A 16,262-nucleotide genomic window follows, 5' to 3' on the forward strand; every position below is an offset into this window, starting at 1 on the left:
TGGTTAATAATAGTTTCAGGTTTAAGTTGTTTATCTCTGGTAAGTATAAATGTTTTTGAAAACTGTCAGTACCCTGTGATAAATACAAATGTTTCAAAGTCAATATATTTTATCCTGTGTACATTTTTTGAATGTTTCTAGCAGGGATTCCCGACTGTCTGAATCATATCGGTTTTGGCAGATTTGATTATGTATTTATTGTACTCCAGAAAAGCAGAATTTTTAAGAATAGTTGGGCTACTGTATCTTACTGCCTTTGTAATTCTAGACAAATAGATGTTTTTTAAGGCTAATCCAGGTGAATCCAGCTCCAGTTTCTACATTTTTAAAATGTTTATGTATTGGCATTGGCAGGTATGTACATGGAAAATATCATATGTCAGCTTTAGCCCAAAATCCCCTTATCCGTGCATCGCTAGTTTCTAGGTCTTCTGAATTACGAGGTTTTTAAGGAGTTGAAATATGAACATTGCTACATACAAGCTGACACTCCTGCGCATTGACTGTCAACCTCACCAAAAGACCCTATGCAAACCAGCAAGGTTTGTCAAGCACAATAATCTGTCAAGTGACTTTGGTAGAAGTAGCCTGCAATTTTAGTCACCGGTGTTATGTAATTGTCTTGAAGTATAGTATTATACATATGCGCAGCTTGCTTGTACCATGTATGTAACATCATTGGTATTTTGACTCTTAAATGACCTTGTAATTCAGAGGACCTAGTTATATAAGGAAGGGGTGAGTATAGGCTTTGGAAGATCTTTGTTTACCACAATTTTTTAAAAATGTTTTGCACAGACGGAAACAGCTTAGACCCGCAATGCCTTATTGGGGCAAAATGACACTCAGACTTGGAGGCCTACAGAAGAGTGATCCTACTATTCCTTACTGTTGTGAACTGCCTCATCCTCAAACCTGAAATCCACCTGTAGACAACACCTCTGTCCAGCTAAACTGTGCCTTTACTGGGAGCACTCTGAGAAACATATGCCAAAGTGGCAGTTTTTTTAATCTGCCTTCAGACTATCTCTCTGCATGACCTACACTAGTGCACTTTAAGCGTATAATCCAAGACTTTAAGAAAAGGCGTGCATTTGACTTTGTCCTGACTCTATGATCTGTACGTCATATGTTGTCAGTATTACCGGGAAATAATGATTTGAAGATCAGCTGATCTGAAATCTGCGTTAATCACTGATTGAGTCATAGTGGATGTTTAGGACCTTTAAGTACATTTGGGCTGCAGCTATAGGGAGAGAAGCTGTCATGTGCTGAATGTAGCATAATTGTAATAGGCTGTCCTTTATCTATTTCTTCCAAAGCCTCTGTGTGCATTCGGACCTGACTCGTTTCTAATTGTGCTAATTCATGTGGTGGACTAAGGATCGAGTCTTTGTTCGCTGATCAGGCGCTGCAGTCACTGTTTTTTTCCTTTTGCAGGTCATCGTTTCACCATTAGCAGGGTGGAGAGAAAGAGAGAGAGAGGGGGCTGGCGAAATCGAAGCGCTCACGGATGTCGCGCCTGTCTGTCCAGCCTGCTGCCCCGCTTTCCCGGGCGCTACTAGTGAAGCACTGAAGACGGCGAGCGAGTCGAGCCGCTGGGGGAGTGTCACACGTACAGCAGGATAATTTTTCTGCCCTGGATTTTTCTATCATTCGCAAGAAACCAAGGCTCCCAGACGGCGCAGCCAGTGAAGGCTCAGGGCCTCCTCCTCCTCCTCCTCCACCACCACCACCACCTCCTCCTCCTCCTCCTCCTCCTTCTTCTTCTTCACCGCCGCCGCCGCCTCCGCTTCCACGCCGCTTCCCCTCCTCCTTCAGCCGCTCCGTTTCCTCCGCGACAGTGATCCGAGATCCTAGCGGCCGAGGACGGAGACCTTTCCCGGTGAGAGGGGACTACTTGATCGCCTGGCTCCCCACCACCAGCCCCCCTCCTCCTCCCCCATCTCCCTTCCAGTTTCCTCCAATTCGCCTCTTTTTGCCCCTACTATTTTCAACAGGGATTGAGGATTTTCTGTTGGTTTTCCCACGACCATATTCCGAAGATCCGCGGCCAGTCCCGACGAGGCCGGGCTCCAAAAGTAGGGGGGATGACTTTAGACTCTATGATGGCTTGCTGCCTGAGCGAAGAGGCGAAGGAGTCGAAACGGATCAACGCCGAGATCGACAAGCAACTTCGCCGAGACAAGCGAGACGCGAGGAGGGAATTAAAGCTGCTCCTTCTCGGTGGGTCCGTCGTTAACATGTTAACGTTTTAGCCACCCAACAGGTTTGACCCAGGTTTAACCGCTAGCTGCTGCTGTAACGCGCTTAAGGCTTTGCGCCCAAATCAATGAAACCCTAGCAAAGCTGACATTTTCCACAGCCAGACTTGCTCTTGTGACCTGGTTATGCAGACAGCTAATGGTTATGCTCTAATGTCATGTTTTATACGGCTAGTTTGCTAACTCGACGTCTGTGTCCAGATTAATTTAGCGAGTAGCCATCGTGCTAACCCCTAGCAAGGTAGCTAGCTAGCATTTGTGGGCCGAAACAGAGAGGGCCGTGAGTTGAGACAACACAGAAATCTGAATGAACTTATTAGATAGAGATTTATATCGTAGTGTATTCGCTGTTTATGTCTTGGCTGGTGTCGGAGAAATGGTAGCCAGTATTACAAAGAACTGACAGTCTTGCTGGAATGCTAACGTAGCCTAGGTCTTGAAAGCATATTGTTTTTTTTTCAGCAGCTGGGCAAAGGCTATCAAGCTAGCTGAGCACATTAATGCGGACGACGATTCCCAGCCAACATGCCGTCTGTAGATCTTCTAAATTATCTCCAAGTTATTGTCAAAAATAATCTTAATCGTCTAGCGTTTTTTCTCTCCGTTTCTGTATCGGAAAACTGTAGGCCTTATGTGTTGTACAGCTGTGATTTTAATGCATTTTATTGCCTGCAGTAGGCAGGGATTGTACAAAGGCGAAGGATCAGTGGAGAGATCTTTGGCTGTGCGTGCACTTCAGGGTGGATTTGCGCTGGAGTCACCCAAGCTAGTGTTTTGGTAACTTGCAGAGTTAAAACTGCTTTCTTTTGTGTCGTGATTAACATTAGCGCTTTCACATATTACCCTCCTATTAGTTGCCAAGTTATTTATTCAGGTTTCGTTTAATGATCATGCTTTTTCTCTGTGTGATGCAGTACAAGTAATTTAGTTCCTCAGAATTATTTAATCAAACCTCAAATATTTGATAACATTCACATCCTATGGGTGTTCACACCATTCTGTCAGTGATGAGTGACAGGTATCGTTTATGTTTGTCAGATTTAGGCTATGGCTGCAGTCCACACCAGCACACTAGACAATTTGAGGTCGTCATCATCACTCACTTCCATACTGCGTCTTAATAGACTGCATTATTTTAAAATGATGGCCAAGCCTGGTGATACAGCAGTAGGCGTAAGAGCGGACTGTACACCCTGCTCTGGATATCCTTAAGGAAAGAAAAATGGGTGCTTTATCAAGCCTAGGAGGTTTGTCTCAAGAGCCGGATGTATTTGTTCTATGACTTGGTGAGTTTGTTAGTGATATCTGACACGGACACACTCTGCATTCATTTCCTATTAGCAGGACCTCCTTTCCGCTCCCAACCACAAAGCTTGGTACATTAAAATAGGAATCGATGTTTGGTAATAAGTGCCTAGATGGAGAATGAGAAAGAAGAGGGCAAAAGACAGAAATGGGAGATGTGGCCAACTGCTTAATACTAGATATACAGGGAAATGGCCCTTTTGTGGACTGTCAAGTGCATCTGGTTATGTAAGCAGTGTAAATGTTAAGTTATTAAGAAAAACTCTTTATGGTCATATAATGTTTGTGGATCTATTCATGTAGTAGGTTATGTTTCCATTACTTAATCTTGTTTTTTAAGTTCTATTAAGTATTAACTAATAAGTACATTTCTTATTTTTAGTAATTGTTTTCTTTTTTTTCTCTCCTTCATTAACCGTAGCATTTCTTTTTCCATTCCCTTCCTCAGCTCAACCAAGCAGTAATGAGAAAGAAAGCTGGTTGGTGCTCAGCCATCCTACTAATAGCCAATCCTAAATGAGTTAAAACTGTCAGCATAACCCTGGATAAGTCTCTGCTAGTCTGGATTATCCACATCCTTAATAGGCTTTGTGAAACAAGTCTTTGCTTCCAAGGTAGACTCCACAGCTGTGCTGCACTAGTCCAGTACTGTCCCTCACCAAGCAGAATAGCGAACTGGTATGAGAATTATCACTACATCATCAGCCAGAATTAGCTGACCTGTACCTGTTTGAGGGTTACGTAAGAGACATTGGCCTACATCTTCCACTTAATAAGCGAACATCTTTTCAGTCAAAACCTTTTTAAGTCTTGACTAAATTGTGATGAGTAAATAGCTATTCATCCAACTGTGCACTACACGACGATGGCCCAGTAGATGCTGATTAGTCAAAATTAGGTTTGTATATCCAGAATAGGCAGCAGTGTAATTGGTGCAGATAGTTGAGTTGTTTTGCTAGTCAGTTGTTTTTTGCCAAATATTTCCGTCTCTAGAAATGTTATCCCAGATGTGGGACAATCTGCATGCGTCGGTCTGTCCTTTGACTGGCATCAATCCCCGGTGACAGTTTGGTAACATTGCATAATAGCATGCGTTGTCAGTCAGAAGGGAACACAAAGTATTGATCATGCGTTTTCATTCTTAGTGTGCAGTGTGATATACTGGTTCATTTTGGCATCCACACAGTCCCACACAGAAGATTTTGAGGTACTTGGAAATGTCACCTAAAATCTGGTGTGTTTAAATTCTGCGAATGCTGTTGCGCAACTTCATGTGATGGTTCAAAAGTTTATTTTTTCTTTAAATTGTAAAAGTTGTGTAGTTTTATTTCTTTATAAGGTCAATTTTAAAAGAAGCAACAAAGTTAGCATTAACACACAAAAATGGTTTGCATGGGCCCACTATGAATGTAGAATGTTAGGACTTTATGAGATGGGGACTTTAATTGCATCACTCTGTCCTCTAAAAAGATGGACAGATGTTTGGGCAAAAATTCAGGCTTCAAAATGTCACCTGCTATTGTGTTTAGCTGTCCAATGTACCTTTTGTCTATTTTTTGTAGACAAGTGTATGCCATATGGTGATATTAGCTTTCATTACTTGTTAGATACATTAGACTCATAGCTCCAGCAATATAAAGAAGCAATAATCAAACCTATGTTGGCTGATTGACAACATTTGGGCTAAAAGCAAAATTGTATAAATTGCATCATTTTAAGCTGTGCCTCGCTGTCTTTTACTTTGCCCCAATATAAGTGGGGATTACTGTGACCAGTTCTCCCATGCTTTAGCAGAGTGGGGGCTTGACTTGCTGCCAACAGCGTTCATTTCTGCCCGCCTCACTGCCCTCCATGCCCATCACTCCGCGCCTTTCCCTAGAGCAAAGAATCTTGCCACTGCCCTCGGCCCGCTCCCAAGGCCTTATCAGGCTGTGGAGGAGCCTGGCTTGACGAACCTTACCATTGACTGTACTTGGTCAAAACATAGCCCAGTCTGCATGTTTTCTTTGAAATGAAATATTCCCTGTTTGGGTGAGATCTGATGAAGGCTTGATTCTGCTATCACGTGGCAGAGATCTCATCAGTCAAAAGGAAACAAAGGCCTTTATCCTTTGCAAGCTTCATCAAAAATGTTGGTAAAAAATTAATATGGCATGGTTAAAAATGGTCCTGCATTATTTTTACTAAAATTATTTACATCTGTTGAATGACATGAATGCCTTGATCCGTCCGAACACCTATAAGCGCTCATCTGGAACTGTGATCCTCGCCAGAATTCTTACAGCGCACAATATATCACAAATGTAAAGGCCAGTATTGTGGTAGCAGTTAATAAATATGTTGTGTGATCCTCACATTTAGATTGGTATCTATTTTATGAGTGACACACTTGCATTCCAAAGGGTCAAGATGGGTTTAGGGTTTTAGTGCTGATGCTGTTGCCAACTTCCAGCTTTATTTATTAGGATGTAGACGAAGCAAGTAGGCACCTCAGTTCTAGGAACAGTTTTTGCATATCTACCAATAGTTTACACACAAATTATGATGGTCCACATAACTGAAATTTAGTCAGTGTTTGACACACTTCATGAACAACAACCACTTATCATTTAGCTGTGTTTATGTTTAAAAAAAACAGCTTGGCTCTTTGTTTTTTTGAATGAATTTTGCAGGCAGCTTGGTGGAGTTGGCATGCAGTTCCTGGCAGTTGCCAACCTACTGAAGATTAAGTGTGTTCGGAGTGTAGTTTGGTGGTTCAGTAATACTTTCAGGAGGGACCCTGCCATCCAAAGACACTTTCACTTTCAGTTCTGAAATATGTGTCCATGTTATGTTCATTCAAGTGGGTTTGGACAGTCCTTTTTTCTTTTGCCCTAACCTAGGATCAGCAATTAGGCAGCCAAACCTTAACTTGCACCAATGATGGAAAAAAAGTTCAGCTGTTTGCAGATCAGCAGAAAAAGGGCGAGTTCCGCCAGCACCTCCCACTTCAAAGCCTTAAGACGGTCACCGTTGACAGTGCAAACAAGGTTTCTGGACTTTGGACTTTTCATTGAGGAGGTGACGAAACACTCAGGCGCTGTTTGCGTCAGGTGTGTGCCCTGTAATGGGCCTGTGGAGATTGTTTTCGATTGTAGCTTGCTGACTGTGGAGCCTAATGGGAATCAGAGCTCAGGGCTCATGCAGTTCACCTCCTACATCCGTTATGATCAAATAAGGCAATGTGGTCATGACTGCACTGCTGTGATGGCCTGCTTTTGACAGCTATGCCACTGGCCTGATCTAGTGCCAAAGGAGTGTCCCCCATCACTGCTCTCTCTGCTGGTTTCCTGTGAATGAGTTACAAACTCACCTGCTGTTTGAAACAGATTCTTTTCGAATAGCCTCTGACAGAAGAAGCAAGGATGCACAATGATTTCAGAATCATATCCATATCAGCAGACATTTGCCTCACATAGTCAGATTTAGTGTGGATAACCTTGGTTATATGGTTGTTAGTACTATTTTTAATCGAGTAGGATCTGCTATTATTTTTACACTTGTCACTCTTTTGGACGCATGCCGATTGTATAATCATTAAAGGTTTAATGAAAGTATATCCTTTTTATTGCTGCTTTTATTGATGCATTAGATCCCCTTCTGATAGTTTAAGCTAGCCTTGTCTCTTGCTGCCATGTAACAAATATATACTTCTTTCTGTGTTATATAGTTTGAATGATACATTGCAAATGAAGGGAGAAAATCATTTGTTTAGTTATTGCAACTAATAATAAGGATGCACAATGATTTTAGAATCATATCCATATCAGCAGACATTTGCCACAGCTTTAGACATATGTTTACATTTGACTGATAATTCAGATATTTGATGATATTTGATGATGTATTTATTGTACTCCAGAAAAAGCAGAATGTTTGTGATATTGGACCACTGTGCTGAATTCTCTGCATTATCTTATTCATTTTACTGTGTTTGTAACCTTTCAGAAATAAATGTCACATTTCTCTGTAATACTAATCCAAATGGATCTAGTCCCAATTTCATTTTATAAATGTTTGTGTGTCTGCATTGGCAGATACACTGAAGTGCCAAAAGTCATGGGATAGCAGTATGTAAATTGATTATGGAGTGGCATTACCTCAGGAGATGGCTTGGGAGCGCCCACACCTGTATAAGTTGTGAAGTGTTATCTTGTGAGTGAGGTTGAACACTGGTCAGCATGCTCATGGCAAGGTAACGTGAATTATCGGAGTTTGACGAGGCATGATAGTGGGTGCCAGACAGATGGGCCATTCCATTTTCGAAGTTGTGCGGGCGTTTAACATTCCTCGATCCACAGTGTCACGTGTGTAACGGGAATACATCATAGAAGGCATTACCACCTACAGTGGACAGCACAGTGGCCGCCCACAGGTGCTTAACGATCACGACCAGCAGTTTTTGTGTTTGATGTATGTTAAATTCTTGTTAAAAATGATTTTTCTCTTTATTTAATTAAACATCTTTGATTAAAGACAAGTAATCCAAAAGTAACGGAAAGTAATCAGATTGCATTAATTTAATATAGTAACCCTTTGGATTAGGTTACGGTTACAATTTTTTTAACAGGTATTCAGTGATCTGTAGTAGAATACATTTTAAAGTAGCCTTCCCAACCCTGGTTCTCTGTAATTTCTCACCATTACTGAGAACTAATTTATCCAGGTAATCTGCACTATCCGAGCTACCTAGGGTTTCAGTGAAATCTCTGCCAGCCATTTCCTCACTGTCCCAGACCTAACAAGCTCATAAGTGTTGCTCAAACGGCTGAACAAGTCATATTTACTGGTAAACTAGTAAACTTGGGATTCTAGATGATACATGAGTATCACAACCTTGAACTTTTTACGAGTGAAAAACGCAAAACTTGCAGTGAATGTAAAAAAATATATATAACTAACGTGCTTCTACATCATCAGCCCAAAAACTCCAAATCGGTCCATCCTTGGTACATATCACCTGTAGACAGTATTACCACCTGGGGTTGCCATGCTCTTACACATGCACGCATACTTGCTCTAGTGTCCTAGAGCAAGTATGTGTGCAGAGAAAGAAAGTGTTTAGTGTGGTCTTGTGCACTCTGCTTTTGCGTATTTGACAAATGGGACACATTTGGATATTTGCAGGAATGCACATGAACGTGCATACAAGTACACCACACTGCAAGTGTGAACTTTGGGACAGAAGGTTTGTGCCTAAAGCTAAATGGAGTTATGTGGAGACAGATGGAGGAATATGAACAAAGAGGAGGAGATGGAAGTTGTGAGGTCGTGGGCCAAATTCCTGCTGCTCGCTCCCTACAGATGCACCAGATCAAATGTGAGATACTGGAGCAGTATGTTTTTGTCTCTGTCTCACTGCAGCACTGAATACCGTGTTGCCCACTTTTAGGTTTTTTTGTTTGTTTTTCACCATAAAGTTTCAGAACTATTTCAGAATTAAGTCAGTTTGCTCAAATTAACCATTTTTTTTTAATCCTTTACAGCGGGGATGCACAGCTCCAGTCCTGGAGGGCCATTGTCCAGCACAGTTTGGTAATTCTCCTGCTCAAACATACCCATTAAACCTGGCAATTAACAGATGAGTCAAATCAGGTCTGCTTGAGCACAAAAGCCACCAAACTGTACTGGACACTGGCCCTCCAGGATCAGAGTTGCGCATCCCTACTTTACAAGCTCATAACACACCTGATTCAGGTCATCAAGCCTTCAGGAGCATCTGAATGTGAGGAATCAGATAAATCTGATTAGAGCTGCAATAAAACTCGCTGCAAGAGAATCACCAGGAGTGAAACAAACAAAAGCATCAGTTAATTGGATCCTCTGCAGACATGTAATTTAAAACCTTAGTTACATGTTCATAAACATACATGTCTGTATATGTCTAAAAGTTTGTAGACGCTTCCTCATCCATTGGTTCTTCTGAAATGAAGAGTATTAATAGGGTTTTTTTCCCCTCTACTCTTTTGAGAAGGCTGTACACATGATGTTGGTACATTGCTGTGAGAATTTACTTTCACACCCCAGGGCTTTATACCCCTTTAGCAGACATTTGGCATTGAGCATGGTGGCCTTAGGCTCAAGTGCGACTGCACTCATTTTATTGGCAATGCACTGCGATAATACATGCAGTGTATGCACAATTGAATGCCTGTGTCAGCAATGGGTGCAGTAGCTGAATTCACTAATTGGAAGATGTGTCTGGATACTGTATTCTGTAGTGTATGATGCTCCATCATCTCTTGACAAAAATGTCATGTTTACAGTTTGTGTTGCTTATAAACATTTGGTCTGTAGTGAAGTTGTACGCATTTTTATGGGATGTAGAGCGGAAGAGTTCTCTCTCTTTCACTCTGTTTCTCTCTGTTTGTGCGTCTCTTCATCTCTCTGTGTCTGTGACACACATTCTCTGTTCTCCTTGATGGAATGCTTCAAGGTGGCTGAATGACCCGGCTTGGGCTGCCTGCTCCCCCTGTGGCTGTATAAATAGAACAGGTGCCACTCTACAGCCTTACAAAAAATAAGACCTGCAGGGATAGATGAACCTCTCTTTCTCACTCTCTCTCTATCTCTTTTATTTCTTTTGTCTCATTGTCTGTCTTTGTTCTTTTCCCTACTTTTTGTTCCCTTTTTTATCTCAACATTTCACTTTCATCTGTCTTCTTCCTCCTGTCTCTTCCTCTCCCTGTCCTCCCTACTTCTTTGTTTTTCTCCTGTCTGTGACTGTGCTGTCTGGTTAAGTGCAACCCCTTTGCCCTAGTGTAGGTCCAGCACCTAATGCCCAGATCATTCTAAGACTTTGAATGACTGTCACTGGAGAAGTTGTGTTGAAAGCGTAGATTCAGAAATTTGAATCCATATCATTTTTGTAAGTAGAAGAGGGGATATTTTATGAATTTGATGAAAACTTACTGTTGTGTCTACAGGAAGAAAACATTCTATACGTGTTTATCATGTTTTGTCATTTTTAATTAACAAAACAAACTGGAAAAAAGTCAGGTGTCCATATTCCAATACAGGATGTAGACACAGGATGTAGATGCAATTTGTTATGTAACTGTGCTTATATAATTACATTTAAATAGAATTGTAAAGGCAAAAGTAATTTTAGCGGACAGAGGGTTAAGGAGCCCACTCTGCAAATCACAGGTGTTCTCTGACAGGTTGGTACAGCTGCTCAGGTGCTACCCCCCACCCACCCCCAGAGGAGCTACCATGTCTAGTGACCTCAGTTGTGTAATTTGAGTTCACCGGCAAGAGAGCAAAAAGGAAGAGTTAAAAACAATGATTTGATGAAGCTCAGCATGGTAACCGTGTTGCTAATTTTACATCCAGGGCCTCAGATGGCTCCACTCGGCAGCCATGTTGCACACTTGCACTCTTCCCTTTTCTGCCTCTCCATATCCTTGACACATTTAACAAATCCATTTTTTAATACAAACTAGGCCATAAAAGAGCTGAACGTTGGGGAAGATTTTAGTGTGGAGGTTTTTGGGCAGGAGCTGCGGCTTCTTTTCCCCCTCTGCATATCAGAGATGACACAGAATGCTGGTTCTTACCGTGTCACTGGTAGCAAGTGTTGGACTTCCAGCACAGCAAAACACCTAGTCGTAGTACTGTTGCAGATTTTGAGTTTCTCTCTTTCAAATACCCACAAACATATTAACATTTATAACTAAGCTTGGATATCTAAATTCAGATTTAGACAGACACGATTATTGTCAGCAGAATTATCACAAGTGAGCGATGCAGAGCCTTAGCCTGTATTATTTTCTCTGATCTTAATATAATTACCAACTGGGCTAGCTTTTAATATCACTTAATTTATAATGATAACTGTTGTCTACACAGATGGTGTGTAACACTTTCATTTGATTGGAAACAAAAATATTGCCAAACTGGAATGTTGGCACCCTTCTACTAGACAAGCTTGTCCATTTTACTCTCTATCAGAGAATAGATTTCATGTACTGGAGTTTTGCTTTAATGTAGTTTTTGCATATACCTCAACCATCTTTGCATTCTACATTATAGTCTTTCCAGTCAGCATTCAGAGTAGGGGTGCGCAATATGACGACAGTTTATTGTGATCACTTTTGTTATTGTTGGGCACAATATTAACTAGATTGAGTGCAGTATGTGAAATGTGGAGTTATAATCATTGCAGTAGCAGTTTTTAAATGTGAGAATACTAACACTTTGTCTTTCAACATATTGTGATACATGTGGTGTATTGTGAAAATGTCTAAGTATTGTGATGTCCTGTTATTTCCATATCACCCACTCCTAGTTTAAAGTATGTATGTATGTATGTACGTAGCTAGCTACTTAGCTGATGTTCTGTTTGTGTAGCCTATAATTAAGTGGAATATGTTAGATCATATACATTTTTAAACTAACCATAGATTACAATGAATATACAAAGAAAAAGCATGTGATGTGAAACCGAACGAAAAGAACAGTTATTCGCGTAATACCGATACTTATTTAAATTAGTTATATTTTACAATATAAAAATTATTGGTCCAAGGCCCGGTACCAACTCTTACAGCACTATTTTACCCAGCATTTGTGAGATTTTGTTTGGACAGCACATTAAACTGTTGCCTTTTTCAGTATTGCTGTCATAAAATTCTGTGATATTCAAATTTAATAACCCACCACTGTTTTTTCATTGCAATGCTGCAAGCATCCTCCTGAACAATGCTGGACAGATGTTTGGTTGACCAGTTTTGGTCAAAAATCCCAATCTTTAACCTTGTTTCATCATGGTGTTTTTATTATATTGCAATTATATTTTCCAAATTGTGCAGCCCTAGATCTAGCCTAGTAACTCCCTCTGTTACTATGTTACTATATGCTTTTCACTTGCTCAGTTTAGCATGTAGGCTGTATTCTGTATTATGAAACATCTTTTTTTTTCATCACTGTAATTGTTTTTGGCCGTTTGTATTTAGTATTTCCTGTGTCAGCGCTCTGTTGTATGTGTCTCCCAGGGCAGTGTGTCCTTCAGTCACTCACAGCGAACGCTTTATCAGTTTGATGCTTGTTGATACAGACAAATGGGAGCCATGCGCTTACACTCGACAAATCATCACTCCTTAACACTGCATTCCTCTGAGACGCCTCTGGCATTAGCTACTACAAGCTACAAGGCGCCCAGAGTGATGAATCTGATTCTTACGGGATGGGGGGGGGAGGGTGGTGATGGACATTTCTGAAGTAAAAAGTTATATGCAACTATAAAATGTTCTCTGGGTCTATTATATAACCTTTTTAAACAGACATGCAGGCATTTATGTGGTTGTGGAGTCTTCTCAAAAGTTAAATGCAGCTGTATATTAAAGAAGGATTATGGGGTCAGGTTTGAAGCACTTGCCTTTGGAGAATGCCATATTTTACTGAGAGAAGTTTATTTGATTGTCAAACAGTATTGTAATCAATGATAGAGTGCTAGTTGAAAGGTACCAGCCACATCTAGACCTAGTTTAAGTCCTTAACTGGAGCTTAGTGCAGACAAGATGAGCTGACCATAGTGAGGGAGACCAGAAGGAATATTGGAATCATGATTTTCATAGTTATTAAGCCCATTAGTAGCAAAATAGTTTTATTTACTGTATCATTAATTGCTTTATCTTTCTGATATATCATTACATGTTTAAGTTTTGTTGTTTTTATGAGTCAAAGTGAGACTGGTCTGTAATAACATTGATTGAGTATATCTTTTAAATGCTAAAAAAGTAGAATTGGATATAATATGAAATCTAGTAAGACAGGTTAAAATTCTAAAGGTGGTTCATAGATTAATGTATATCCATGACCCAGAAACACAATTCCAAAAAAGTTGGGACAGTATGTGAAATCTGATAAACACAGAAAGCAGTGATTTAGTGAATTCTGTTAGACCTGTATCAAAATAAAATACTTCCAAAAAACAGGTATTGGCCTGATACTATGCTCATTTACTCATAATCAACCTCATAAAAAATGCCCAGATACTAATATCAGATACTGTGTGATGTAAGCAGAGTTTACACTGCTGTGCTTATTGTCAAACTCGGTGACTCAAGCTGGCAGCGAACGAGGTTCTGTTCACACAGAGAAGTGTTTCTAACCCTGTGGTGGTTGGACACTAATTCACTGGCCATTTTAAAAATGCCACCTTAGCATATACCTGCCAGGCATACACCGGACACACAGACACAATCATAGCCGCTTCCACAATGCAGGTGGAGACGTGGCCTAGCAAAACAAGGCGAAAAAGAAGACTCTGTTTGCCTGAATAGAATTACGAGGTGTAAATGTTAACACGTTTTTTTTGTTTTTGTTTTGTGTTTTTTTTTGTTGTTGTTTTTTTTTAACTTATATAGGCTGTAGAGAGACCATATTGTCCTACTGTGTATATTTCAGTGTGCAGCTCCTGTAGCACAGTAGCACATGAAGAGTGGAGAGCAAAACTACTACTTACTACTAATACTTACAACTGTACAGAGGTGCTTTTCTGACATGGAACAAAACCCACTACTTTTTACTGCAACACTACTCTATCCAAGGTGGCTAATGTGTGTCATGGAAAATCGGCTAGATTTTAATCATTTCATCATTAAGGTACATTGCACTCATTCACACTAACAACTCCTTAATTAAGTACGTAATTAATTATGGTATTGGAGATGGTATTACGTACTCGTACTCGGTCTGAAACAAATGATATTGATGCATCCCTAACTAAAACACATCATTTTATGCTTTACTTTATGAATTTCATTGTTTTTATTAATATAAGAAACAAGCATGGGTGTCTTTGAAAAGGATGTTGTCTAGACGGCAGAGTATGGTGCTCCAAAATGTGTTCAGTGTCAGTGGTGACTTCACAGATTTACAAGTTACCCACTAATAATCCCCCTGCCCCCCCATACCATGACAAACCCTGGCTTTTGAACTTTATGCTAGTAACAATATGGATGGTCCTTTATTCCTGTGGCCCAGACAGTATGGTGTGCACTATTTCCAAAAACACCTGAAAGGTTGACTCGTCAGAGCACAGTACATGCCACTGCATCAGTCCATGTCAAATGTTAAGGCAAGTCTGTAAGTCTTTCATATAATTATGTTCACTTTTGTGTTTTTGCTGTTTATGGTAGACGTGTTAGCCACCTTGCAGATTGCTACGTTAGACCCCTGGCTAAACACAGCTGCTCACAAGTCATCTCACTGCCACCAACCATGCCAGTTATTCACACTTTTTTGCTATACATCTGCATTATACTCAAGTGAGCGTATTTTATTTATAGATTTTGTTCACTTTTGTGTTGTTACTGTTTATGGTTAGTGAGTAGGCTAGCTTGGTAACTGCACCAACAGAGAGTCAGATATAAGCACCCATTACTCAAGTATTTGGGAAAGCAAACGTGAAAGTCTGAGATACTAAACATGCAAGCAGTCATGAAATTAATAGAAAAACAAATGTTTAGTTGTCACAGAGAAGAGGATGTTTTTGTCAAAGATGCACAACACATTTGACCATCATTTAGCCTTTCAGGCAATTATTTAGCACCTATGGCTGAATGAAATGGGGAAAATATCTAATTGTAGTTTCTCTGACAAGAATTTAAATTGTGATTATTTTCTATAAATTAAGGTTCAGGCCTGTGTTTTTAGCCAAGAAGACCACAAAATCCACCTTTCAACCTTGAGGTTTGGCCGCTGAATGAAGTGTACCCGGCTGCCAGTTAGTTGTGGTTGTGATCTCACACAAAATTGGTGTTTGGTTACCTCTGATTGATCTAACTCATCTGGGTGGGTCACAAGCTTTAGGTTATCAGGTCAAATTTCCGAGGTTGTCAAGACAATGCTGTTGATAATGTAGGCCATAATGAAATTTCACCTCTTGCGATTTGAAAATTGGACTCCTTAAAATTGCTATTTCAGTATAAAAATAATCATTCAGCCTTAGCACCATCTGTATTGGCCTGAAGCCAATGAACTTTTTTGTGGTTAGAGTTTGTTTGCATCACCTTTTTTTATCAACTGGCAAAATATTTAAATCAAGCCTATCTGTAGTTCTGAAAAAAATGAATGTTAAGGATGCGTAATAATATCCGAATCATATTGGCAACAGACAGATTTTTAGATTTGACCGTTTTTAAAAACTCATATTTGATGAAGTGTTTATTGCACTCTGGACGAGCAAAACGTTCAGGTGATGCTGGGCTTCTACGCTGGAGTGTCTGCATTTTATTTCTTGTTACTCCATTTGTAACTGTACAGAAATAAGTTATATTTGTTTGTAACGGTAGTCCAGATAGATGTATTCTGTATTTAACTTTCTGCATTTTATAAATGTTTACGTATCAGCATTAGCAGATATATACATGAAAAATGTAGGATTTTGGCATTGGCCCACTATAATTATATTTGTGCTTCCCTAATAAATATTGCTCAACCCTAGCAAAATAAGAATGTAGACCTACATATTTGTGGATGATGTAAGTAGGCTATGTCAGTACAGGCGTGAGACTTTCACATAACAAGTGTGCTTGTGCAAGTGTGTTACCTTGTAGAAGAAGCAGGTCCTCTCCAGGCTGGTGCCATCTACTCCTGTGTTCTTGTGTAAGTGTGAAGCCTCTAAAGCTTCAGTGCCTAGGGCACTCT

The 16,262-nt window shown here is 40.2% G+C and overlaps 1 protein-coding gene across 2 annotated transcripts in view; it reads left to right on the top strand.

The window, feature by feature from the left end:
- The first annotated feature begins 1,765 nt into the window (after positions 1–1,765).
- Positions 1,766–16,262, top strand: part of gna11b (guanine nucleotide binding protein (G protein), alpha 11b (Gq class)) — a 52,270-nt gene continuing 37,773 nt past the window's right edge. The window contains exon 1 of one of the 2 annotated variants that reach the window (XM_036555806.1): positions 1,766–2,226. In XM_036555806.1, the coding sequence (XP_036411699.1) occupies positions 2,091–2,226 (136 nt within the window). In that variant the 5' untranslated portion in view covers positions 1,766–2,090. The remainder of the gene's footprint in view (positions 2,227–16,262) is intronic. The other variant, XM_036555805.1, reaches the window with a different exon arrangement.

The sequence above is a fragment of the Colossoma macropomum genome, unplaced genomic scaffold, assembly GCF_904425465.1.
Source record: "Colossoma macropomum unplaced genomic scaffold, Colossoma_macropomum, whole genome shotgun sequence".
Taxonomy (NCBI): Eukaryota; Metazoa; Chordata; class Actinopteri; order Characiformes; family Serrasalmidae; genus Colossoma; species Colossoma macropomum.